Below are 25,679 nucleotides of genomic sequence, written 5' to 3' on the forward strand. Positions count from 1 at the left end.
GCATATAGTATTTGGTCCTGCCATGAGGGCAGGGGACTGGACTCGATGACCTCTCGAGGTTCCTTCCAGTCCTAGAGTCTATGAGTCTATGCACATTTCAACTCTGATTTGACACATTCAGTATTAGATGAACCTGCAACCATAAGTTCTGCCCTCATGGACCAGAAGATGCTGCTAGATTCTTCTTTTACCAGAAGATCTGACCAACCAAAATCCATGCCCAGAGGATTTGTGCTGAAGAGGCAGAGCTCCCTCCCCTGAACTTTGCAAGCTCTTGATACAAAGAGCACCAGGAACCTGACAGTGAAAGAAGCTTGTGGATTGTGCTAGGCACTACCAAAGCAAAGACCACCAGGTTGGCAACGTTGTCTTTCTTCCCAAGTGCAGGCTTCCATTTCCTCGACTTGCTTCTGCTGTTTGCCCTCCAACTTGCAATCAGGTCTGAGCTCTTTTGCCCTGGGAAGTTGGAACTCTTTGGTAACCAGGTGCTTACTTAACTGCCAATGGATTTTTGTTTTGGGGAAGGGAGCAGGAACCTTCCTAGCTTCCCCACAGGGGTGATAAGGTACTTTTGCTTCTCCTTTTGCCAGTCCTTTCTCTACAGCCATTACCATCCCTGCCCTTTACATACATCCAGTAAGGCCAACCGAAAATCTAATCTGCTCTCCCAGGAAACAAGCAGGGATGTTTCTTCAGGGATGAAGTGACAGAGTCTGTTCGATTGGTGTATCTGTATTCCTTCTTCTCACTTTCTCTGTGCAGGCATCACCATGTGCTTGATCTTCACTGACTGACAAGGCCGTTAAGCAAATAACCAAACTTCTAGGATAGATATTGTGAGCAGCAGTACCCCAATTCCCAGCATGCTTTCATCTCTGGCACCTAATGGAGTAGGAAATGGTCAGCTGGGAGAGCATGTGCTATGAGATCCATTAGGGTGTGTCTGCACTGCAATAAAACATCCATGGCTGGCCCATGTCAGCTGAGTCCGGCTCATGAGGCTATAAATTTGCAGGATAGATGTTCAAGTTGGGCTGGAGCTTTGGGACCCTGCAAAGCAAGAGGGTCCTAGAATCTAGGCACCAGCTCTAGCCCAAACATCTACACTGCAATTTTATAGCCCTGCAACCCGAGCTCAAGTCAGCTGATACAAGCCAACCATGTGGTTTTTTCTTGCAGTATAGACATACACTTAGGGACCCAGGTTATCTCACTGCAGTGCCAGGCCCTGCTCTCATTGTCAGGCAGCCTGACTTCTGCAAAGCTGGCCACAGTCTGCAGCAGACAGGCACTGTTGATTGAAAAGATCAAACAGCCTCTGTCTGTTCATCTTTGAACATGCCCCATCACTGAACTGCCTGCTTGTCTGAGTTGTGCGGGTGAGGCTGGGAGAACTTGGTTTTATTATTTTATATTAATGTGACCTTTTGTAAACTTGTTCCTGTTTTTTGGAATTATTTTGTACCGGTTTACATCATTGTCTGAGGTGTATATTTTTATACCAGTGCGAGTGCTTTCTGTATATTTCCACAATACTGTGCTGTAGTTTACTCATTTTCTAGAGAATGTCAATATGTTTTATACAGTCTCCTGTTAACACCACGCAAAGTGGGGTCCATGGCTAGCTTTATTTCACTACAAAGTACAACTAGTTCGTACTGTTTTTATATTTTGCCAGCTGTTTCTCATATAGACAGGAATTACGTGTAGTTGTCTTATCACCCCCACTATTGCAGGAGGAGCTCAAATACCTTTCTGACCCCATTCCTGCACTGGTAGAACACGTGTTGGCTGTTAAGCCATCATTGATCAGTTCTATTTCATTGGCTGATTTACACACACTCTTTCTCATCATAAACAGCCATCGAAATGTCAGCATTTGGGAAAGTTCTTCAATGGGAGAAAATCAGTATCGGTACTGAAAAGAAACAGGTTTTCTTCCTCCCTGGAAATCACTGGTTTCTCTGTTGCATGTGTTTTAGTGCATTGCTATAAGACAGCATGGGGTTATCATACTAAAATGCATTATTGTATTTGAGTTGCAATTTATCTTGAATGTCTTTTAATTAAAGTTTTACTAGTCTGCTTAATTTCAGTCAGAGTTGTGCGCTTTAGGTAGGACTTATCCATTTTATGGAAACAATTAAAACAGTAATTTTTCAAAGGCCTCCATGTATCCATCCTGTATCCCTCTCTCCTTTTAAGAGATGAGCAGTGTTTAAGAGTTGTCTTTGGTGACTCAGTGGCTGAGGTAATTGCTAATGCGATAGAACTTCTCACCTGTAGGTCATAGGTTTCAGTCCAGTCTCACTCAGTAGTGACCCTGGTCACCACCTCAGCAATGGCTGGTTGATGGCCTAGGTGGAATGAGTTGGGGATCTGTCCTGTTCCTAGTGGTTCCCCATCCCCATAACCACTGTCACCACTGAAATGCCTGTTGGCAATCTCAGCAGAGGGACCAAGGACTGAATCAGCCCTGGAGCCACTTACTGTCTTGTGTTCCCTTCAGGGCTGGAGCAAAGTACATTTGGAGGCACAGAGAAGGAAACTTGCATTGCCACTGCCCATGCTTATTCTGGGGATAAAGATTTCATTCTGTAGCACTATCAGCCAAGCACCCTTCATCAGTGCTAAAACCACATACAAACTAGAACAGAAACCTTGTTCCCTCTGTGATAATTACTGTTCTGAGTTCAAATCCTTGAAAAGTACTGGCAACACTCTGCCCTCAGATATGCACATCCAACGCCCACAGAAGTCACTGGGACTTGTGTGAAAGAACCTGAGGACAGAACTATTAGTACTTCTAACATTAAAATTGAAGGCCATGGCCACGCCTTGTTCTCCTCCCGGGATTGCTCCCCTAGGCTCTAACACATGCACAACTCAGGTTCAGCTTTGTTCCTGCAATGACATGGCAGTTTTCTCTTGGCTTCCTGTCATTGTATGAATGAGCAGAAGGGAGTATGGGTTAGGTCAGGGAAAGTTATTCACAAAATAAAAGGGGACAAGACAATCCTGGAAAAGAGTAGGTACACGCGGGGCCAGATTCTCCTTTCATTTATACCAGTTTTACTCTAGTGTATCACCATTGGTTTAAATGGACTTACTCCTGATTTAGAGCAGGGCATATGGGATCAGAATCCGGCCTTGGACTTGGTTTACATGTTTTCCTTTGATTCTATACATGTCTATTTCTGCCCTATTTTCTGCAAAGCTACTTTTTGGTTTCCTTATAATTGTAACTTGATTATTTAACACACATGCTATATGTAAAGTTATATTTTCCTAGAAACTCTAAAGTTTGCATTCATCACTTTTTAAAAGGACAATTACTTTCAATCTGCAGGTCCTCCAACAGAGTGAGAAATGAGGTTTATGTGTACATCTAAGAGCTGTATATATCTGACTGGATGTACTTTGGATTTATGGACTAAAAATCATTTAAATAAACTGTAGTTTGCAAATGGAGTCTGATCAATCCATTTGGGTGGGGAGGGAGGTTCCTTTGAACTGAAGCTTCTAATATGTTGACAGGCATGCAATGCTCATGTATATGGGTGTGTTGGCGAGGTAGCAGGAACAGAATACACAGCAGAGGACACCATCTTGCACTGGAACTGAGTAAAGGGACTGTTCCATGTGGCTTCCAAAATCTTTAAAGACAGCAGGAAAGCTCAGAGACTGAACCTCACTTTGAAGAGAAGATTTGGATCCATGCACATTAAACAGCAAACAGCTCTGGGCTGGTCAACTGCTTGCAAGATTTGTATTTATTTTTAAGTGAGATATTTTAAAACTATGACTAACCTCTGACTCAGACCATACTGCTCATATAATTTAAAATGAAATGCAATAGCTTTTGGGCTCAGTTAACTCATAGATTTATGAGCAAATATCACTGCAGCCAGTCCTGTTTACGCATGCAGGTGCAGTGGCTAGGTTTGCTGACGGTAATGGCACAGTAGAGGCAAGTCCTGTGTGCTGAAAAATGCGCTTGCTAAATCATTTAAAAACCTTGAAGCAGTAGTGATAAAGACAAGAATACTTTGCGTATATATATATAGTACCTGCCAACCAAGGATTTCAAAGCACTTTATAGATGTTAATGAAGCCTCTCAATCCTCATGGGGAAATGTCAGTATTGCTAAGGATAGCTGATGGGTTGGAACATTTTACCAATGGGGAAACTGAGGCAAAGAACCACCCTAAACTGGACAAATTAAGACCCTGATGCTGAAACATCCGTGTGAGCACCACTGAAGTCAGTCATACTCTGTATGGTTTTGGGAGTTCAGATGCAGAAATTGGGGCCTATAGCTCAATTAATTTTGGGACCCGGATGTATGTTATGGGAGAGTCAAACCTGGCACTATTTCTGGGGTGGAGAGGCCTGCGACTGTGGGCCTAACTGGAATTGACATGCAGGTTTGGCTGTGCTCTAAAAGCTCTTTTCCCCACTGGGGAACAGCCTCATACCTCCCCTAGAAGGTGAGGACAAGGCTCCGCTTTTGTACTACGTAACTCCCACCTAGGGCGTTCTCTGGGTCTGCATGAGTTCAAATCAGTGTGGCATTTCCCCTTCATCGATTCATACAAGAACCACAGCATCTGCCTGTGTGCCATCATAAAGGGAGTTCCGTTCCCTTGACGGACAGCACAGTGGGTACCTTCGAGGCGCTGGGGTGACAGCTGCAGGAGGATGCACTGAACGTAATCTGGGTTCGATATCTACCTGCCTGTGTTAAACCTTCCACTTCCCTGGTGCCCAGCTGTGGAGCCATCTTGGCACCAGGGCCTCTAATAGGTATGGGAGTGAACAGCACAGAAGAGGGTGCAGGGCTGGAGACCCTCAAGTCCCTGTGATTCCTCCCTGCCCCTAATCCCCCCACCCAATCCTTTGTTCTTCTATCCCAGGTGCCCTATTCCCCTCCTCTCCTCTATCCACTTACACCCCCAATCCGCACCTAATGCCCCCACTCCCCTATAATACAACCCCAGACTCTCATGCTCCACAGACCCAGTGGTTCCCCATCCACTCCCCATCCTGCCCCCAGACCTCCCCTATCTGTCTCCACCCTACCCCTAGGGACCCCTGCTCCCCCATCCATCCCCACCCTACCCCTAGGAACCCCTGCTCCCCCTTCCTGCCCCCAGACCTCCCCTGCTCCCCCATCCATCCCCACCCTACCCCTAGGGATCCCTGCTCCCCCTTCCTGCCCCCAGACCTCCCCTGCTCCCCCATCCATCCCCGCACTACCCCTAGGGACCCCCGCTCCCCCTTCCTGCCCCCAGACCTCCCCTGCTCCCCATCCATCCCCACCCAACCCCTAGGGACCCCTGCTCCCCCTTCCTGCCCCCAGACCTCCCCTGCTCCTCATCCATCCCCACCCTTCCCCTAGGGACCCCTGCTCCCCCTTCCTGCCCCCAGACCTCCCCTGCTCCTCATCCATCCCCACACTACCCCTAGGGACCCCTGCTCCCCCTTCCTGCCCCCAGACCTCCCCTGCTCCCCCATCCATCCCCACACTACCCCTAGGAACCCCTGCTCCCCCTTCCTGCCCCCAGACCTCCCCTGCTCCCTCATCCATCCCCACCCTTCCCCTAGGGACCCCTGCTCCCCCTTCCTGCCCCCAGACCTCCCCTGCTCCCCCATCCATCCCCACACTACCCTAGGAACCCCTGCTCCCCCTTCCTGCCCCCAGACCTCCCCTGCTCCCCATCCATCCCCACCCTACCCCTAGGGACCCCTGCTCCCCCTTCCTGCCCCCAAACCTCCCCTGCTCCTCATCCATCCCCACCCTTCCCCTAGGGACCCCTGCTCCCCCTTCCTGCCCCCCAGACCTCCCCTGCTCCCCACCCGTCCCCACCCAACCCCTAGGGACCCCTGCTCCCCCTTCCTGCCCCCAGACCTCCCCTGCTCCCCCATCCATCCCCACCCTACCCCTAGGGACCCCTGCTCCCCCTTCCTGCCCCCAGACCTCCCCTGCTCCCCCACCCTCCCCACACTACCCCTAGGGACCCCTGCTCCCCCTTCCTGCCCCCAGACCTCCCCTGCTCCTCATCCATCCCCACCCTTCCCCTAGGGACCCCTGCTCCCCCTTCCTGCCCCCAGACCTCCCCTGCTCCCCATCCATCCCCACACTACCCCTAGGAACCCCTGCTCCCCCTTCCTGCCCCCAGACCTCCCCTGCTCCCCCACCCTCCCCACACTACCCCTAGGAACCCCTGCTCCCCCATCCTGCCCCCAGACCTCCCCTGCTCCTCATCCATCCCCACCCTACCCCTAGGGACCCCTGCTCCCCCTTCCTGCCCCCAGACCTCCCCTGCTCCCCCATCCATCCCCACACTACCCCTAGGGATCCCTGCTCCCCCTTCCTGCCCCCAGACCTCCCCTGCTCCCCCATCCATCCCCACACTACCCCTAGGGACCCCCGCTCCCCCTTCCTGCCCCCAGACCTCCCCTGCTCCCCCATCCATCCCCACCCTACCCCTAGGGACCCCTGCTCCCCCTTCCTGCCCCCAGACCTCCCCTGCTCCTCATCCATCCCCACCCTTCCCCTAGGGACCCCTGCTCCCCCTTCCTGCCCCCAGACCTCCCCTGCTCCTCATCCATCCCCACACTACCCTAGGGACCCCTGCTCCCCCTTCCTGCCCCCAGACCTCCCCTGCTCCCCCATCCATCCCCACACTACCCCTAGGAACCCCTGCTCCCCCTTCCTGCCCCCAGACCTCCCCTGCTCCCCCATCCATCCCCACCCTACCCCTAGGGACCCCTGCTCCCCCTTCCTGCCCCCAGACCTCCCCTGCTCCTCATCCATCCCCACCCTTCCCCTAGGGACCCCTGCTCCCCCTTCCTGCCCCCAGACCTCCCCTGCTCCCCCATCCATCCCCACACTACCCCTAGGAACCCCTGCTCCCCCTTCCTGCCCCCAGACCTCCCCTGCTCCCCATCCATCCCCACCCTACCCCTAGGGACCCCTGCTCCCCCTTCCTGCCCCCAAACCTCCCCTGCTCCTCATCCATCCCCACCCTTCCCCTAGGGACCCCTGCTCCCCCTTCCTGCCCCCAGACCTCCCCTGCTCCCCCACCCGTCCCCACCCAACCCCTAGGGACCCCTGCTCCCCCTTCCTGCCCCCAGACCTCCCCTGCTCCTCATCCATCCCCACCCTTCCCCTAGGGACCCCTGCTCCCCCTTCCTGCCCCCAGACCTCCCCTGCTCCCCCATCCATCCCCACCCTACCCCTAGGGACCCCTGCTCCCCCTTCCTGCTCCCATGTCCGCACCCAGACCTCTCGCCCTGCCTCCTGGCCGCTGACCTCCCAGCCAGCCCCTCACTCCGGCTGCTGCCCCGCCCCCGCCCCCCGCTTTCCCTCTTTGCTTTGCGGCTCTTCACGACACTATCGCAGCCGCTGCTGCCGTAAAGCGCGGTGGGCGCCCGCAGTCCGGAGGGGAGCGAGGTCATTGCCGGAGCGGCCGGCGGGTCCCGGCTTCACAGCAGCATGTGGCGCGTGTTCGCGCGGCGCCTCGCCCCGTGCGCGGCCCCGCGGCGAGTGCCCGGCGCGGCGGGAGCGAGCCCGGGCCGGCGGGGCCGCGCCCTGAGTGGAGGGAGCTGGAGCTGGAGCCGGAGCCGGAGCGGCCCGGGCCCCCGGCCCGTGGGGCGGCTGCTGCTGCCGAGGGAGCCCTGGCCCCGCCTCCCCCCCCGGCGCTGGTGCAGCCTCCCGCCGCACCAGAAGGTGAGGGGCTGGGGGGCGCCCGGACCCCCAGGGCCGGAGCTGCCCCAGCCGCAGGGTCACCCCCTTTCTCTGCCCCCACCCCCACTCCACAGCCGCGGGGGGGCCCCCGTGAGACGGGAACAGCCCCAGCCCAGCCGCCCCCTGGATCCCCTCCGACTCGCCGGCCGGGCCCTACGAACGGGGTTCCTAGGCCCAAAGCCGCAGGATGTGACCCCGGATCCCACTGGCCGATAGCCCAGTCATCTGCGGCCGGGCTGGGATTTGCCCTTGTCCCCCTGCCCCTTCCCCAGCTTTGGAGCGCACGGGGGTGAGCAGTCCCCCGCGTCAGTCCGAGTTACGAAGGGCTCTGAATAAACGTGAGACCGTTGTCGCGTTAGCATTATGGCCGTTTTATTGTTGACACCTTGGCAGTGTCTGGATTGAAGAGCGTTGACTGGCCTCTCGCCTCACTTGGTGGAAGGTGTTCTAGGATCCTTCGCGCTATGGCTGGATTGTTCTTGTGCAGGTGCCTTTGCCGGCTCTTTCGCCTACAATGCAGATGGGGACTATCGCTCGGTGGGAGAAGAAGGAAGGGGAGAAGATCAGTGAGGGAGATCTGATTGCAGAGGTATCATGGAGAGATTGCTCCTAACCAGGATGTCCACAGTTATGGGGCAGCAAGGACCAGTTCTTATTGGGGGGCCTCTATTTAGGCCTCTCACTTTCTGGTGGGGTGAGAGGCAGCTCCATAGCTAGAGGACAAGTCAGGTTGTGGTTTCTAAAATTGTTCCCGTACTAAGTGCATGCCCTGGATTTTGTTACAAGTCACCCCAAATGGACATAAATGTTCTTTCCTCACTCTTACCCATTATCTCTGATTCAGCTTTGGAAGGTTGACTCCTGCCTCTGATCAGCCCATAATGTCAGCTTCCATTACCCACTTGTTAAATTTTCAAACAAGCACCTCATTGTTTCCTTGTACTCGCCTGTCAGTCTGTCTATCCATCTGGCCCCTCTCATGCTTAGATTGTAAATTATCGGGGGCAAGGATCCTCTTTGTGTTTTGTGTGTGTACAGCACCTAGCACAGTGGTGTCCTGATCAATGTCTGGGGCTCCTAGGTATTGTGAAATACAGATAATAAAAATTAATACTAATCTTCTGAAGGCACTTTATTGAAGGGATTAAAAACAGCCACTACCCCTCAGAGTTGCCTGCCATTTCCTAGCTACTTGTGAGAGGGATTGAACCTCATTTGTTCTACAGTCTCTCTTCCTTTTCAGCCAAGTTGTTGCTGTCAGCTGAGACAATTCTCACCATGGCTTTATATGCCAGGGAGCTTCACCCACAAACATCAGACTGGAGGATTCTGAGCTGAGGTGAAGCCTTTTTTGGTTTTTTTTTGGCTATAACGATTGTTCTCTTTTTGCAAAGGTGGAAACAGACAAAGCGACAGTGGGATTTGAGAGTCTGGAAGAATGTTATTTGGCCAAGATCCTGGTAGCAGAAGGGACAAGAGATGTTCCCATTGGGTCTGTAATATGTATCACAGTTGAAAAGTAAGTACATTGATAAAATCTCAGTACAGTGATGTATTGGGAACCTGGTGGGTTGGATGCCCAGACTGAAGCATTAGGCACATTATCTTCCATGTTGTCTTCGTGGCTCTTTTCGCTCCTCTTCCAGGCCTGAGTTTATTGATGCCTTTAAGAATTTTACCTTGGATTCTGCAGCATCTGCTGCTCCAGCAGCCTCAGTGCCTCCTCCTCCAACGGCAGCTCCCCCACCACCAGCTCAGCCCTCTGTGCAGGCTCCAGGCAGCTCCTACCCTCCTCACATGCAGGTAAGGCATGTACATACCCTCAGTGAATTCTTCTTCAGTGTCTGTCTTCTGTCAAACACTATTAGCTCCTAGGCACTGTGATGTAGATATAAGCCATGGGCCTTATTAGCTCTAGCTGCAGGAGTGTGTCAGCTGATCGATCCTGCAGATTTAAAATGGGCTTTGGGGGTGGGCGGGACCCCAATCAGTTAAGCTTTGAAAATTGTTTTAGGGTCCCTGCTATCAGTCGAAGAAGACTCTCTGCTCCCTCTAGGATTCCAGTTCCCTCAGACTATAAAAAGCTCCTGTATGCACATTATTCTCTTCTTATTAGGAGGTAATGATATTGCTTGGGTAATATGGCTAGTAGATGGCCTAGCCACACAGACTGGAGTAAAGGATGAAGGCACCGGCAAGCCACAAAGTAGCACCCTGTCTCTGGTCCCCTGAGGATAAATACTTAGTCACTGGGCTAGAAAGAGACTGTAATCCAGTGCTTAGGGCACCCTCTGGGAGAGGGGAGACCCTGGGTCCAGTCCCCCTGCTCGAATCTCCTGTTCGTTATTTATCCACAGTGGAACAGCTTCAACAGGTGAGACTGAGGGAGCCCCACATGAGAATATCCCATTGCTCAGTGGTTAGTGTTCTCCTGAGAGGTGGGAGACCCCTATTCAAATCCTTTCTTGCCCTCTAGCCCGAGTGAAGGGAGGATTGAATCTGGGTGTCCCACATCCTAGGTGAATGCTCTAACCTCTGGGCTAAAAGTTATAAGGTGGGTGGCACCATCACCTCCTCCTCCAGCAGTTTTTGTGTGGAGCGAGGCAGGTGCTGAACTCATTCCCACAAGAAGTGGCCTAGGCGGTTGGTTCCCTGTCATGATCACTAACAGAGCTAGGTGCCTCCCTGCAGCCCAGACTTGAGTGCCACCAGTGAGAGTGGGACAGGGTTTCGTACACACCCCTGCAGGCATTGGTAGTTCCTCACCTAGCGTGCTGGCTTTTGTGGCTCATGTTTAAGGCACCTCTCTCTCCCCGTTCATTGTATAGGAAGCCTGGGCCTCTAGCTTGGCTTTGTAGGTTGCAGAGTTGTTCATGGGATTTCTCTAGGCCACTGAAAGTTAGGGACCATGACACTCAGCGTTAAAGGAACTTAGGAGCTGCTTCACACCCTCTGTTACTCTGCTGGGGCCCAGTTATGTGGGAAGAATTTCTTTTAAGTTTGCATAGCAGGGAGTAGACCATTTGTGCTTGGTTAGTTCTAATGTGGTTAGATGCTGAGGTATCTCTGTGACTGCCTAGTACTGCTACAGTACCCTGTGTTTGTCTATCTTAAGTACTTATATGGCCCCTTTACCATTGCAGCCGAGCATCTCACAACCTTTAATGAGCTTAGCCTTGCAATACCCTGTGAAGTAGGGAGTTGCTGTAATCCCAATTCTACAGGTGGGGAGCTGAGGTACAGTGAGACTGTGACTTGCCCAGGGTGTGTCAGGAAGTATATGGCAGTACAGGGAATTTAACCCAATCGCTGGAATCCCAGACTAGTGCCTTGCCCAGTGGACCATGCTTCCTTTCTACTTCTCCTTTCTTGTTCAAGGGTGGTCGAATGTTGATTCTCTAACAAGTCCTGCAGTGACGCAGGAGAAGCGATACTAGTGTCTTGCACAGTTGTGCACGTCCTCATTATTGAATGCATAGCTACAGTGCCTGTCACTGTAGTACCTGAGTGACAGGGTGTGTCACTCTTAGCATAGCTCTTCCCATCTGCCCCTTTGTTTTTCATAGCATTGTGTTCAGGAGTCAGATTCCAAATGGAGTGGGGGGAACCTCACCTGTTCTGGAATTGAGAGTTTTATTTCCATTTCTGCCACTGACTTGCTGTGTGACCTCAGACAAAGCACTCCACGTATCTGTGTCTCAATATCCCCGTCTGTGCACTTGGGCTCTTTGGTTAAAAAGTGTTACATAAGTGCTAGGTGATGGTTATTTACTAGCACTAAACAGGCAAAGCAGAATCCTAACAGGAAAATCCCTCAGTTTTTGCTTCTCAATTTTCTTCCTTAATTTGCCTTGTTTAAAGATGCTAAACCAGAGATTTGGCAGCAGCAGCATTGCACCCTGCTCGGTTGGGTTAGGCAGGCCCAGGAACATATTGGTGCTGGCTCATTCTCAAGGGTAACACGCTTGTCAGGGTTTGAAGTCATGCTCCTGTTCCTGTTGGCTTTCAGCTATCTGTTATGATACGCTCGCATTCTTTTGACTCCATAGATTCTTCTCCCTGCTCTCTCGCCTACGATGACAATGGGCACGGTTCAGAGGTGGGAGAAGAAGGTTGGTGAGAAACTGAGTGAAGGAGACTTATTGGCAGAAATTGAAACAGACAAAGCCACGATAGGTGAGCAATTTCTAACCCTGAGAGGGACCATAGATTGTTCTGTAACCTCTGGGGAGAGAGCAATCCACAGTAGAGTTTCAAACCAGCCTTTTCTCTTCCAGCTGCAAAGGGCAGCAGGCCTTGGTGCAATGTAAAAGAAGCAATTTAAAGCTATTTCCTGTCCTCTTGTAGTCCTACGTGATGGAGCTGCTAATAGCAGCTCCCAAGCTTTGCACCAGCCCTGTTGTGTTAGACCTGCGGTACGTGGAGACTTCTCCCCATTCAGTGTTGTTTTAAAGATCTGTTAAAAAGTGGCAGGGATTTAGTTACTGAGGGGAGACTGAAAGCATCATCCAGAGGAACTCTTCATTGTACCAGTGTGTTGAGATTGTGAGACATCAGTGCCAACCTTCGGTTATTTGATCTTCCCCAGCATTCATCAGTCATTTTCTTTTAAGGCTTTGAAGTGCAGGAAGAAGGTTATCTGGCAAAAATTCTGGTGTCTGAAGGAACAAGGGATGTGCCATTAGGAACCCCACTCTGTATCATTGTGGAGAAGGAGTCTGATATTCCAGCATTTGCTGACTACAGGGAGACTGGAGTAGCTGACATCAAACCACAAGCACCACCACCCAGTCCTCCCCCTCCGGTAAAGACTATCTCTGATGGGGAAGAGAAGTGGGGGGACCATTAGCAGTTGGTAATCTGACCTGAATAATCCTGCTGGTGTGGACCTTGTGAAGCTTGAACTCCAATAATGTGTTTGTGGTTTCATGAGTCAAAGGATAACGTGAGATGGCTACCACCTGTTAGCACAAGCTAGTCTGTCCTCTGGGAACTGATGGAGGTTGTTCCCTATGTCTGTAATCCAGGCTGCTGCCTGTTCCAGTTTTAAATGCCCCAAATGATGGGGATACAAGTCACTTACTGCTCCTTCCTCTGGGAGATGATTCCACAACCTAATCAGTTGCACTCCCATAAAGGCTTTCTGATGGAAGACATTATGAGAAAATTTAGTTTATTTCTCTGTACCTTCCTAAATAATTCTCCTCCTCCATACCTGTAGTGTTATGTTCCCCATCTCTGATGCTCACTTTAGCCACAGTTCTGCTGATTTAGCTCTCATTCTCTTCCTTAATCTCCTAAATGAGCCTCTGATCACTTTTGTTGCTGATCTGTGAACATTCTCTAGTTGGTTTCTGGCAACCAGATGTCCATGTTCTCTTTGCATGTTAAATCTCCTTATACTTATGAACTGAAACTTGAAGACTTTAGCTGAATGTCTGTGCAGCTAATGACTGTGTCTAACCCATTCTCTTAAGGCGGCAGCACCTCCACCCCAGCCCACTGCTCCTTCAGCTCCAGCAGTCACATCACCCGGGGCTCCCGCACATAAAGGAAGGGTAATAATTAGCCCCCTGGCGAAGAAATTGGCAGCAGAAAGAGGAATTGACATTGCGCAGGTGAAAGGTCAGTTGCCATTTCTGTTCTTATCCAAGTCTCTGCTGCCCTTAGATATGTGCTTAGCTGTCCATTCCCTCACAGTCCATCGAAAATGTTTTCCGGTCATGGATTACAGCCGAATGTCCAATTGCTGTGCTAAGTGACTGGGTTAGAAAGGGAGTGGGTTTCATTTTAACTTGCATTTTCCCCATATGGCATTGCATGAAATCATCTTAAATTTTACATGTCCCTCCACCAGGTACTGGACCAGATGGCAGAATCACAAAGAAAGATATTGAGTCATTTGTGCCTCCAAAGGTTGTCCCTGTGAGTAGGACTGAATTCTGTGAGATCTTGTACTACTGCATTAGTAGTTGTTATGACATAAGTGTAGAGCTACCTGCTGTTCTTTGGAAGCAGCTGAAGACTGCAACCAGCAGGTGAAGTGTGGGCATTCTGATGACTGACAAGTTGTGCTGGTGATTGGACAGTGTGGAATGTTGTATCTGAAAGTGTTGGGGAGTCAGCATGTGTAGGACTTCAGAAATGTGAGACAAGATGTTCTCCTTTTTTATTTGTCACTTTAGAATTTTGCTGCAGAAGCACATCCTGCCTCTCCAGGTGTTTATATGGTCCCCATTACCATAGTAACAGAACAGCTGATGGAGTGGGGGAGCGTTGAGGAATGCAGTTTAGGAGGGGAAAATCAAAGAAAATCCAATATTAAAAACTGAAAGTCTTCTGCAGTCATCCTTACTTTCCAATTGTCTGATGGAGTTCTGCTTTGTAGTTGTAACCTTATAGGCTGGTACCTATCACTAATATTTATTACCAGTCCTTAATTAGAATATAGTAGCTATAGATATCAATACCATGTGTTTCATATACCCACAAACACCACATTATTATTAAGGCCTTAACATCTGGGTTTGTGAATCACTTAAAATGCATTAGGATAGGAAGCTATAGGAAGAGAGTGCCTTCTGCTTATTAAAGAAGGTTACCTGGAAATGGGGAGAGTAGTCGTGTTTCAGCCATCTGTTTTCCACCACAGCCTTATTCATAGGAGTTATCCCAAAGCTTGTCTCCGTAATACTTACAAACCCCAGCTCACATTTGAACAATGACTGGAAACCCAGCTACCTGTGTCTCTCTTTGCATACAGCCCCAGGCAGCTCCTGTTGCACCTGCAGCTCCAACAGCAGCACCACCTCCTTCAGGCGTCTTCACAGATATCCCCATCAGTAATATTCGGAGGGTAAGAGGTTTTCCTTCTTTCTCTCCCTTTAAAGAGGAGATTGTATTTACACATAGGAGTCTTTCCAGAAACATTAAACATTTAACCACTGTTGACTAAGGTCCCTTTTAATCAGGAGGGCCAATTGATGCTGAAGGGTAGGGAACTTGGTGGAAGAAGTGATTTAATAGCGCTGGTTTGAGCATGGCATAGAACTGGCAGGTGTTGAGCAAGCTTCCCCCATGCAGCTTTGCTAATGCACCTCCATTCTGACCTGTGAGGTCTCTCCCTGTCCACAGCTTTGTCAATGCACCTCCGCCCTAATCTGCAGCAACTTTTCTATCCCAGTTTGCACCTCGAGCAGAGACAGCCAATTGTGCTAAATCATGTCGTGGTGGTTGATGTACCCAAAAAAGGGGACTAGGGTGAAATCCACCCACGTCTCGAGAAATGAAAATTGAAGCAAAATCCCACTCTCATTTTTACTGCTATTAGTGATTTATAGTAGGGTGACGTGTTTCTAGGTGTCTGGTGCCTTATGATGGACAACCATTCCTCTTAGCCAAATCTCTCTTTTCTGATGTAATGAACTTCATTTGAAGGTGAGGGCGAGATCTTCTTCTTGTGGAGGTGCCTTTTATATACAGCAGCTGCTTTATTGTGTTTATAAAAATGCATCCATCCAATGTTTCTGGCCTTGTACAATCTCTCTCTCTCTCTAAAATACAAGTAACAGGACCAATTTCCCCAAAACTAAGATGCTTCCCAAATCACCATAACAAAGTTTTCCTCTGTCCCAGCCCATCTGTTCATCTCTCTACTCCATTTAGCAAAAGCCTAGGAGAACACAATGAGAGAAGGTGTATAAATTCTAGCTGTTTTAAAAATGCAAAATCCGTATATTGTGTTTTGGCTATTGTCTGCTGCTCAGTAGTCTTTATGTAGCAACTCCAAAGACACTTGGATCAAACTCAATTGTGCTGCAGTGTGTGCATCTAAGACAGTGGTGTGCATTGTCAGCCCTACTTTTAGCTTGGATGGAAACCCATTTTGCAAAGTGTGTTGTGTTCTGATGACCTGCTCTGTTTGCCTTCAGGTCATTGCTCAGCGTTTGATGCAGTCTAAACAAACAATACCTCACTACTATCTGTCTATTGATATAAATGTGGGAGAAATACTGGAGCTCAGGAAAGAACTTAATAAGGTAACACTATTGAAGGGTTGTGGTGTGGGTCTGAGCGACAGGTAGATAACCAGTATGGTGAGCCTCCTGTGTCTGTTCTTCAGTGTTGAGCCAGCTGGACTTGGGAAGAACGGGTTCCTTCGCATCCAAAGTTTGCTGCCTCCTGCTAGTCAGGTGGAGAAGTCTTCTTCATCCAAACACTGTCCATTGTGTGCTCAGAGTTCCCCAACCTGATCACATTGAATCCTAGACAAGCTGCGCAGCTTTCTTTTACTATTGTTGCCTCAGCTAGAAAATAGGATAAAGAGCAGGATCAAACCATAAACAAGATAGTGCTTCTGAGCTGAGTTTTTTCTTTTGAAGAAATGAAGATAACACCCATCCCAAAACGGAATGCTGCTTCTCAGACTATAAGGGGGGAGATGCAAATGTTAAATGGGCTTAAGACACTTTCAAATGTTGTTTCCTCGTAGAGATGTTCTAGATTGACTGTGATAGGGTCACACAGTAAGTGTGAACAGGTAGTATAGTCTCGTGTTTATGCAAACTAATTCCGTTTTTGTGGTGACAATAAGGAGTGAGTAAATCACTGACATTTCAAACCTCTGTCTTCTCTTTACAGGAGGTGTCAGAGAACATTAAGCTTTCTGTCAATGATTTCATCATTAAAGCTTCAGCTCTGGCATGTGTGAAGGTGCCTGAAGCCAATTCCTCATGGTTGGACACTGTTATCAGGCAGTAAGTATATGGTCCAAAAGTAGCTAGTAACTTTATTCAGTGTTGTGTTAATAGCAAAAATGGAGCAATTCTACCACACTTTTGGCAGGATCTCATAAAGGCTGGGGCAGGAATGGGAGCAGCTGCAGTGTAAAACTCAGGGGATTCTCAATACTTCATATACTTTGCTTCACAGCCCTTGTGAGTGAGGTCTGGGCACTAGACTTAATAGACATGACAGTACCTACTCACTTATATAAGATGGCTTTAATGCTTTAAAAAAATCTGTGTGTCCTACTCAGGTAATGTGGGTTGTGTCTCTGTGTCTTACAGAAATCATGTAGTGGATGTTAGCATTGCAGTGAGTACTCCTGCAGGGCTTATAACGCCCATCGTGTTCAATGCGCACATAAAGGGACTGGCTTCCATTAGTAAAGACGTTGCCTCTTTGGCAGCCAAAGCACGAGAAGGTAAACTTCAGCCCCACGAATTCCAGGTGAGGCGCTTGATGTGTTAGTAATTCCTGCAGCTGTGATTGTCACCAACTTAAAAAAAAAATTGAACTATTTCATGACATATCGGTCAAATGACCTCTTCAGAACAGGCACTTTCAAGTCCATGATCTAGTTTTGCCATGTTAATTAACATGTTGTGTGAAGTGACTTTTGTGAAGTTCCATATATTTATCTGTGTTTATTTCCTGTAGGGAGGCACTTTTACGGTTTCTAATTTAGGAATGTATGGGATTAAGAATTTCTCTGCCATAATCAATCCCCCTCAGGCATGTATTCTGGCAGTTGGTACTTCAGAAAACAGGCTGGTACCAGCAAATAATGAGAAGGGGTAAGTATTAAATAGAGCATTATCCAGATTCAGTTAACTCTTCAAACAGGTGACATTTACTTTGGAATAATGGCTGATTTCCCCATCAGAAGATCAGTATTTTGCAATATTGCACAGTGCAACTATTGCTTTTCATGAGCTGCTTTTGATACATCAATTTTAAATACATTGTGTAGGCAAATCTTATCAATCTGTTTCCAATTTAATTACGTTAGGTACTTATGTGGCTCCCGTGGCCATATTATCCAACCATCTCGCAATAGTTAATGTATTTCTCCGCACAATGCCCCTGTGAGATAGGGAAGTCCTGTTGTTCCCAAGGCACAGAGAGGAAATAATTTGTTCAAGGTCGCACAGGAACTGTGTGGCAGAGGAAGGAATTGAGCCTTTGTCTCCTAAATCCTAGATTAGTGCCTTTCTCACGGGACCATATTTTGTTGGTAAATTTTGACTGGCACAGTGCAGACTTTTGAATCTGGTGAGCATACGAATGACATGTCGTATAGATAAAAAGCCATCATACTGCCTGAAAACTCACCCTGAGGTAGACAGGCCCAGAGTGTGACTTAGCATGGAGGTGGAGTGAAGTTGTACCACAAATGTATTTGCATTTTATTAAATAAAATGATCTGCATATTCCAAAGGGATCACCTAATTTCAGAAAATGGATACGATCTACTTTGTCATGTACATCTTCACCATGAACATTTGTGGAGATAGAAAAGTAGATCTGAGTACTACAGGACTAACCCCCTTTGGTGTTTATCTTTTATAAAAGTCCTGGGTGGTGTGTGAATATCACTAGCTGACAAATCTCTGCTAACTAACTTGCAGAGTGCTAAATATGGGATTTTGTTTCTCTTCCCAGGTTTGATGTGGCCAGCATGATGTCAGTTACTCTCAGTTGTGACCATCGAGTTGTGGATGGAGCAGTTGGAGCCCAGTGGCTTGCTGAGTTCAAAAAGTTCCTTGAAAAGCCAACAACCATGCTGCTATAATCGAACCAAACAACCAAGACTTTCCTAGGTCACATTGTTCTGTTCTAATCAAGCTATTTATATTTCAGTGATTAGACTCTATTAAACAAATTTTCCTTAATTTTAAATATGTATATTAACTGGTAATTTTTACCAGTCTGTACAGATAAATAGTTTGCAGAAGGCTTTACAGAGCAATATAGTTATACTGTATTTTATACAGTTAATTTGCCAATGGTTTTTTTTTTTTTTGAGAAAGTCAAGCGTTTTGGATTTAAAATCATGTGAGAACTCCTTAAAGGTCGGGGGGTGGGGGGGAGAGCATACACAGATATATAATCCCTTGTGTTCTCAGAAATAAGAGAACCAGATTGTAAACATCTGTGCAAAAGCATTTGTAAGGATTGGTAGCTCAAATTTACAAGCTAGTTCGCTTTTTTTAAAAAAGTGAACCCTAAGTGGTCTGTTCTCCTGCTAGTATTAGTGAGAGTGACAGGCACATATTGAGAGGAGGAATATTTTTTCATAGGACAAAGGGTTCACATTCCAATTCCTCCTTGAAATTCAACACTAGCTCAGATTTTCACAGCTAAGTGAACCCTTTTAGAGGACTTTAAAAAATAATTAAAAAAAAATAAATAAGAGGCAAGAGAGAAGTTGCACTAATCAGGCTATCAAAACAGTAAATCAAATCTCTTCTAAATGCCACAGAGAATGTGCCCCATCCTTGTGGATTTTTACGTGTGTGTATTTTTGTATGAAATTATCTTAAATGGCTGCTTTCCCTCTTGCAGTGTTAACAATACACCCTGTTGCAATGGAAATAGTTGTTCTGCAGAACAGTCAGGAGAATTTCTTGCTATGTGTGTTGATACCCATTATCAGCATGTGTCATTTGGCCATTGGAATCCCATCCCTGGGAATCATTTCTGTGATGACTTGGATGTTTGAAAATTGATTTTTCAGACATTCTTGACATAGGAATCTCTGACATGAGTTGAGGTCATTGATACCACAATTCTTAGATGAAATGTCTTTACTGTCCCAGCCTTAGTAAACTGCGAATGTGCTGTTCCATGTATATAATGTATGTAATATGCTTTAAATGGTTTTCTATTGGACTTGTACCCAAATACACTAATAATTGTGTCCTACAGTGGGGGGACACATTGTGGCCACTCCCAATATTCCACTTTCCAAAGGGAAATGTTAACTTTAAAATGATCATATAGTTGATCAGTGATCAGGAGAGCTTGGTAGGAACAAAAGGTTAAATAAATTCTATATAGAAACTTATTCTGTACCCTATACATTACATTAAGTATTGTCTCTTGTAAAGCTGTGCTACAGAATCCACTAAAGGTAATACTGAAAACATATACTGTGGAGATGAAATATTTTTGTGAGAACTATTTAACGTTTTACTTGATTGGTTGCAGTTATGCCTAACTTTAATGGTTGGGTAAGAAGAAAAGTTGTTGCAGTTAAGTTTAAAAATGTTCTAATTCTCTCAATTCCAGATTCTCTAGTGAGTCCATGTGTTCTATTAAATCTTTGGAATTGTAAGACAAATAAAAATTGTCCCACTGCTTTTTCTGTTTATTAATGGGTGCTGCTGACCTCACTGCTTGTGCACAGTCTATCCAAGTTGTCAACCCTTTTGGTTGGGCAAATTAACTTACCCTATTAACCTTAAGATTTCCAGCCATAAGTGCTTCAGTTACATCTTTGGTAGGCCACTGTCATGCACCACTGGACTTGGATCATCTATGTTTCTGACTCCACTGGTACACTGTGTACTTAGAATTCTGGTTAAGGAAATCCTAGACATCCCCATAATAACCTGAAAATGAATCATAACAGGAACTACCTTGTGCCAAAGGACCACTGTCCTAGTGAGAGCCTGACTGGGGAACAGGTTGCAGAACAGCAGAATGATCCTTTCAGCTCCGTGTTTGTATTTGGCTTTGTGGTGCTTGCAGTGCCCTGGTGGATGCTACACACTCCAACAAGGGCAGCTTATGTACATGAACACGTTTCAGTCTGACCTATAACTATAGAAATGCAGTCTTTAGATGCAATCCGTGTAACAGTTTCAGAACAGAAGAAGGAGGAAAACTAAGAATTGCTGCTCATGAGTAAATGAGTCTGTTAAAATTAAATACAATTATACATTTCTAACCTGTCTGTTCTAATTTCTGATCTATTGTTTAACATAGTTATTCCTCTGCCATATTGTTATATGCTGTAATGGAGGAGAGTAAGGTAAAGCTAAAGTGGGTACAGCCTGGTATAAAAGGGGTGGGGTGAGTACATTGGGACATCAAATTACTTACCAAAAAGGCATCATGAAACTCATGTTTTATTTCCTCACTTACAGTCTGAAAAATAATTTGATATTAGAATAGAATACGATCATTATTGCCTTTGTAAGACAACTCGACTCCTGACCCACCTTTTCCAATCTCTGAAGTACTCATTTGTAATGTTCTCATCTGCTTTGGCTTGTTTTCTTCGTGAATGCCAGCTGGCACCACAGACATATAGCACTTGGGAAGTGTTTATAGTAGAGAAACTCTTTTGGTAGATGCCGTCATTCACAGGGTTCTTGAGCCTTAATATCCATTATGTAAACAGTCTTTGAATTGGCAGACTAGTGCTAGAGCACTACTGTTATGTTGCCTAGTTCTGCTGAGATTGCAACACCATTGCATGGGTGGGTTAAGGCCAACTCTTAGTAGTGCCCTGAGTAGTGAATTGGCTTGGAGACTGCTTACCTCACTTTTTAAAAGTAACCCCTGCAGATCTAGTTGAAAAAGAAGCCAGGCGTGGGAGAGCTTGCACTGTTACGTATCAAGCATCATCAATGTCACCATCTTTCACCAGCATTAAACCCTCTATTTAAAAAGAAACAGTTTGCTAACACCAGATAAGAGTTTCTTCAGCGGAGTAAAACCAGAAAGGGGAACACTATTTCTTCAGAGTTAATCACCCTTTATTGCTCTACTGATGGACAAACTGAACATGGTAGTAAAGGTTATAATGTAGAATTGCGTTAGAGATAAAATGATCTAAGTAACCCTTAAATGCTTACAACTTTTATTAACAATTCCTTCCTACTCTATATACAGTACACTTCCTCTCTATGTAAACTTCATCACCCCTGTTCTCAAAGGAAATGGTGTATGCATAGACAGCAGAACAGATACTTAGAATAACACAGTGATACTGATTTCTATATATTACTAAGATCTTTACCATTAACCTTCCTTTTAATCTTTAAGAGTGACACATACCCACTAATTTTTTGAGAACCTGTTGTCCCTAACATTTTCTTTAGGGAATTGGCATTATGATAAGCAACACACCTTTTCCTTTGTTAAATGTTGCTGTAGTTGCTTCTTCATCGACCAACTCTGGCAAATCCAGCTGTAATCTGTATTTTTCAGGGACTTCAATGATTACATCATCCTAAAACATAGGCAAATTAAAATACTCCATCAGCAAGTATATGTGTTAAAGTGACTTTCTAAGCCTGTTTGGGTTCAACAGAGAGGAAGCACAGGTTTTCGTTCCTACAAAACTTACCCTTGAAAGGCTCAGTTCACATTCAGAAATGGAACTAACTTTAGGCATTTCTACTTTCAGTTCAATCTTTAGAGGTTTCCTGTTTGCATCCTTTGCAATGGTCAGTTCATAGGTTGGTGTGACTGGCTCCTGTGGCAGCTCCATACTGGCAATTTCTTCTATCAGATGCACTTTAGACTGTGTAACATCCTTGTTCAGCAGCAGTGTAGCATTATTGCGGTCCTCCTCTCTGAGGTTGTTCTTTATCTGGTCCAGTGTCAGTTCTTCCAGAAAAAATAATATTCACACAGGTAGTTAATAAAATATCTTATTAGAAGTAGTTTAGCTGTAGCTTTAACTGATGGATTTATACCAGTTAGCAAAATGTGCCAAAATGTAAGCGTCAGCTTTGTGATTATGAACTCAGCTGCTAAAGCTTGTATACTAATTTCATGGAGCTCTTTCCATCTTCATTCCTCATTTCCACTTTTATTTGTAAGTAGGTACAAGGCTGAAACTCAAGTTTCCAGTGTTCTGTATCTTACAGTGGAACCACACAGGCCTGATTCTACTGGGCAAAGGCCTGCAAGATGTCTTGCAGGGTCAGGGCACAGGTCAGTTTCAATATTCTTTAGATTTCAAGGGGATGGAAAGTAACATTGCAGCCACCCCCCACATAGATGGGACTGGGAGTTTAGCCTTTTCTATTTCCATTACACCATCTCTTGACAGTAATTTAAAAGAAGTGTATGTACCATTCCTCGTGTTCTTGTTGAAAAGTGGAGCTGGTAGTGGCCCTCCTCTCAGACTCTGTTTCATCCTTTTCAGGCTTCCTTTGAGTGTGAATGTTGCAATGTGGTAAGAGTGGGAGAGAGAGAGGTTGTAATGCTCCTCAATGTATTTAAATGTCAGACGGATCAAGTGATCCATTTCTGCTTGGTTCTCTCGCTGAAGAACAGTCGGATTATATGCAATATCTATGATGGAGTAAGTCTCTAGAAAAACAATGTGTCAAACATTATTGCTGTACTGCTACAATCTGTTTTATAGGGGATAGAATACATCTGCCATAGGTACAGTGGAGGTAACCTATATTAAGAATAATTTTGATGCTTTTAATGATTAAATGTTTTGAAGAATCAATAATATGAATAGGAAGTGGCTTGATGTGTGGTTTCCTATGAGGACCTGGTTCCAGAAAACTGACCTGTAGAAAATACCACTCCCATCCAGCAGATCACTTATGGACATGTGTAAAGTTAAGCATGGGAGTAATTTCCCTGCATTTAATGGAACTGAGACTACCATGTGCTTAAAGATGGGTACATGCGCTAAAGCCCTAATCCTGCAAGGCACTTAAGCATTTAGTGTGATCTGCTTTTTCAGAAGGAACAACCAATTTTACTTAGGGTTCAGTCTATGCCTCCTCAACCTTCAAGTTGCAAGCTATATACCGCCAATGGCACTCTAAAAGGGCTGCTCTTTGCCTTTCCAATACAATCCTATAGAAATGAGAGGAAAGTGTCCTAACTGTGGCACGTACAAAGAGTATTTTGGAACCCATTATGTACTTGCCTGCTTTATCGGACACCTCCTCAAGTGGGCCAGCACTTAGAGGTATTGGATCAGTAGGTGACTTAGGAGCTGGGACCCTTTTCCACCTGCAGAGGTTAATGAATAATGATTTTTCCTTAGGATCCTGCAAAGAGAACCCAAAACCACTTAATCACCACAAATGTTTAGGTCTCCTTATAGCCAAAAGTGCAATGGAACCAAATGGTTAACAACAGGTAAAATCATAGGCCACTTTCAAATCCTTAACTACCTATAAACTTCTTAGTTCAACTTTATATAAAACATGTAAAGAGCTATGTTTGTCTTTGTGCCCACCGGGCTTTCATATTGAAGAAAAAATACACAGGTGGAAAAAACAAAGCGAGTCTAAATGATCATATACCAGGAGCAGAATAGGATTTAAATATGGTGTATGAACATTGATTTTAGGGACACAAAGGGGTCTTTTTACCAGACAACAGCAACAACACGTGTTTTGTCATAGTCTGTGCTATGTAGGACATTCAACCACAAACCAGCACTGCTTTAGAGTCTGATGGTGACCTATGGTTGTGCCAGTGTAACTGGGGAGTACTTCCAGGGTGGTCAATGGAGTTACACTGCTGCAATAGTTTGAGAGGAGAATCAGGTTTCTAGTATCTAGGAGCTGCCTATTTCCATAGCACAAGGGGGGAGAGTTGCCTCTCTAAAGACTTGTATTCACTGCCCAGAGGTACTAGTATCCAGCTCAAGTTATGTGGTTCACCCTCTCAAAGTTTACTGTGATCTTAGATGCAGAATATATCCTGGATTTCCATGTTACATTAAGTGATCTGTTATGATCATCAATTCTGGCAGAATCTCAGAGCTAGGAATCAAGCTCTGTCACAATGGGATGCATTCCTGTTTATTAATGAACCTCAGGCCACAAAGTATGCCTGAATTATATGTGATCTCCTCCAGACCCTTACTTTTCCCATGGGCACTGCTTGGTTTAATTAGGAATGGCTTTGCATTTAACACTAGAATTCATATCTGCATCTGCTTTCAGTTCCATGTAAACATGGTGCTTTTGCCACAGGCATATAGACCAGTTGGGTAACCTGGCTCTGACAATGGCTATTGTCCAATGCTTCTGTGAAAATAAAAATCTTCCACAATGCAGCTCTTTGTGCCCTTCATCATAGTGCATTTTGGAAGGAGCACTACCTCCCACCCAGAAGCACAAAGCATGAGAACTTTTATTATTTTTATCCTAACCAATGGCACCGCAGAGGCTATTTTTCCTCACAAAAATCGAATCCTTTTTTAACCTTACTGAGCTGGTAGACAGAATGATATCCTCACTCCATCCCCCATTGGTGTCTCAGTACTCTTGGGTCTCTAGCAGTGAACACGGGTGCACCGAAGGACCTTCACCCACTCCCAAGGGTATTCAGATAGCCTGTGAGGGCTCCCATGACACAACTCAGCTAGCAGTGCTGGTTAGGGCCTTTCTGCAGCTGGAAGCATCTTCCAGGCACTACCATTGCCAGGTGAGATCCTACTGGAATCTCATGGCTCTTTCATAGTATAAGCCCTTGCCCCACGTACCAGTATGTGGGTCTGTAGGCAAAGATGTGGTTCAGGGGGAGTGCAATATTGCTTTGCATCCTCCAGCTGCTGCTGCATGAATCTGTGGTAACTCTCAGGGGTGCTTTCTGCCATCTCATCCAGCATACTCCAGAGTTGGGTCACTTGAGTCAGCATGTCCTTTGAGTGAGCAGGAGCCGCCATCATTAGCACAAATGTCCCCCAGGAAGCAGCAGGGGTTTTACACTTAACCTATCAGAGAATTAGGGAGAGTATTTGCTTTGAACAGCTGCCCTGCACAGCGTCCACGGGGTTTGTATCCGGGACTCCAGGGCAAAATATGTTCTAGTCACAAGAAAAAGGATGGAGGATCTATCTGCCAACCTGTCCCCAGCCCCTTCACCTGCCCCTGGGATCTGAGAGTCATATTAGAGGCCCCTTGGCCCCACCCCGGCGCCCCCTGTGCTGCCCCCTAAGCCTGCATCCCAGCGCCCCCCATGCCGCCCCCTTGGCCCCATCCCGGCGCCCCCCATGCCGCCCCCTTAGCCCCACCCCAGCATTCCCCATGCCACCCCCTTGGCCCGCATCCCAGCGCCCCCCGTGCCGCCCCCTTGGCCCCATCCCGGCGCCCCCCGTGCCGCCCCCTTGGCCCCATCCCGGCGCCCCCCTTGCCGTCC

General features: G+C 46.8%; 2 protein-coding genes across 3 annotated transcripts; one reads left to right on the forward strand and one right to left on the reverse strand.

Annotated features, from left to right (window-relative positions):
* The first annotated feature begins 7,472 nt into the window (after positions 1-7,472).
* On the forward strand, positions 7,473-19,900 carry DLAT (dihydrolipoamide S-acetyltransferase). Of its 2 annotated transcripts, XM_050922156.1 has the most exons (14): positions 7,473-7,736; positions 8,242-8,343; positions 9,149-9,273; positions 9,401-9,557; positions 11,804-11,930; positions 12,368-12,558; positions 13,232-13,379; positions 13,612-13,679; positions 14,518-14,610; positions 15,686-15,793; positions 16,395-16,510; positions 16,823-16,985; positions 17,196-17,332; positions 18,201-19,900. In XM_050922156.1, the coding sequence occupies exons 1-14, from the start codon at positions 7,503-7,505 to the stop codon at positions 18,328-18,330; spliced, it is 1,899 nt and encodes a 632-aa protein (XP_050778113.1). In that variant the 5' UTR covers positions 7,473-7,502; the 3' UTR covers positions 18,331-19,900. The 2 variants fall into 2 exon arrangements, with proteins under 2 accessions (XP_050778113.1, XP_050778115.1); XM_050922158.1 differs by lacking the exons at positions 11,804-11,930; positions 12,368-12,558.
* Positions 15,801-25,500, reverse strand: PIH1D2 (PIH1 domain containing 2). The gene is made up of 6 exons (XM_050922159.1): positions 25,024-25,500; positions 23,452-23,575; positions 22,632-22,871; positions 21,898-22,160; positions 21,678-21,780; positions 15,801-16,060 (listed from the first exon to the last, which is right to left on the reverse strand). Exons 1-6 carry the CDS (start codon positions 25,207-25,209, stop codon positions 15,939-15,941), a joined length of 1,038 nt encoding a protein of 345 aa, XP_050778116.1. The 5' UTR covers positions 25,210-25,500; the 3' UTR covers positions 15,801-15,938.
* Positions 25,501-25,679: the final 179 nt, after the last annotated feature.

The sequence above is a fragment of the Gopherus flavomarginatus genome, chromosome 13 (assembly GCF_025201925.1).
Source record: "Gopherus flavomarginatus isolate rGopFla2 chromosome 13, rGopFla2.mat.asm, whole genome shotgun sequence".
Classification (NCBI taxonomy): Eukaryota; Metazoa; Chordata; order Testudines; family Testudinidae; genus Gopherus; species Gopherus flavomarginatus.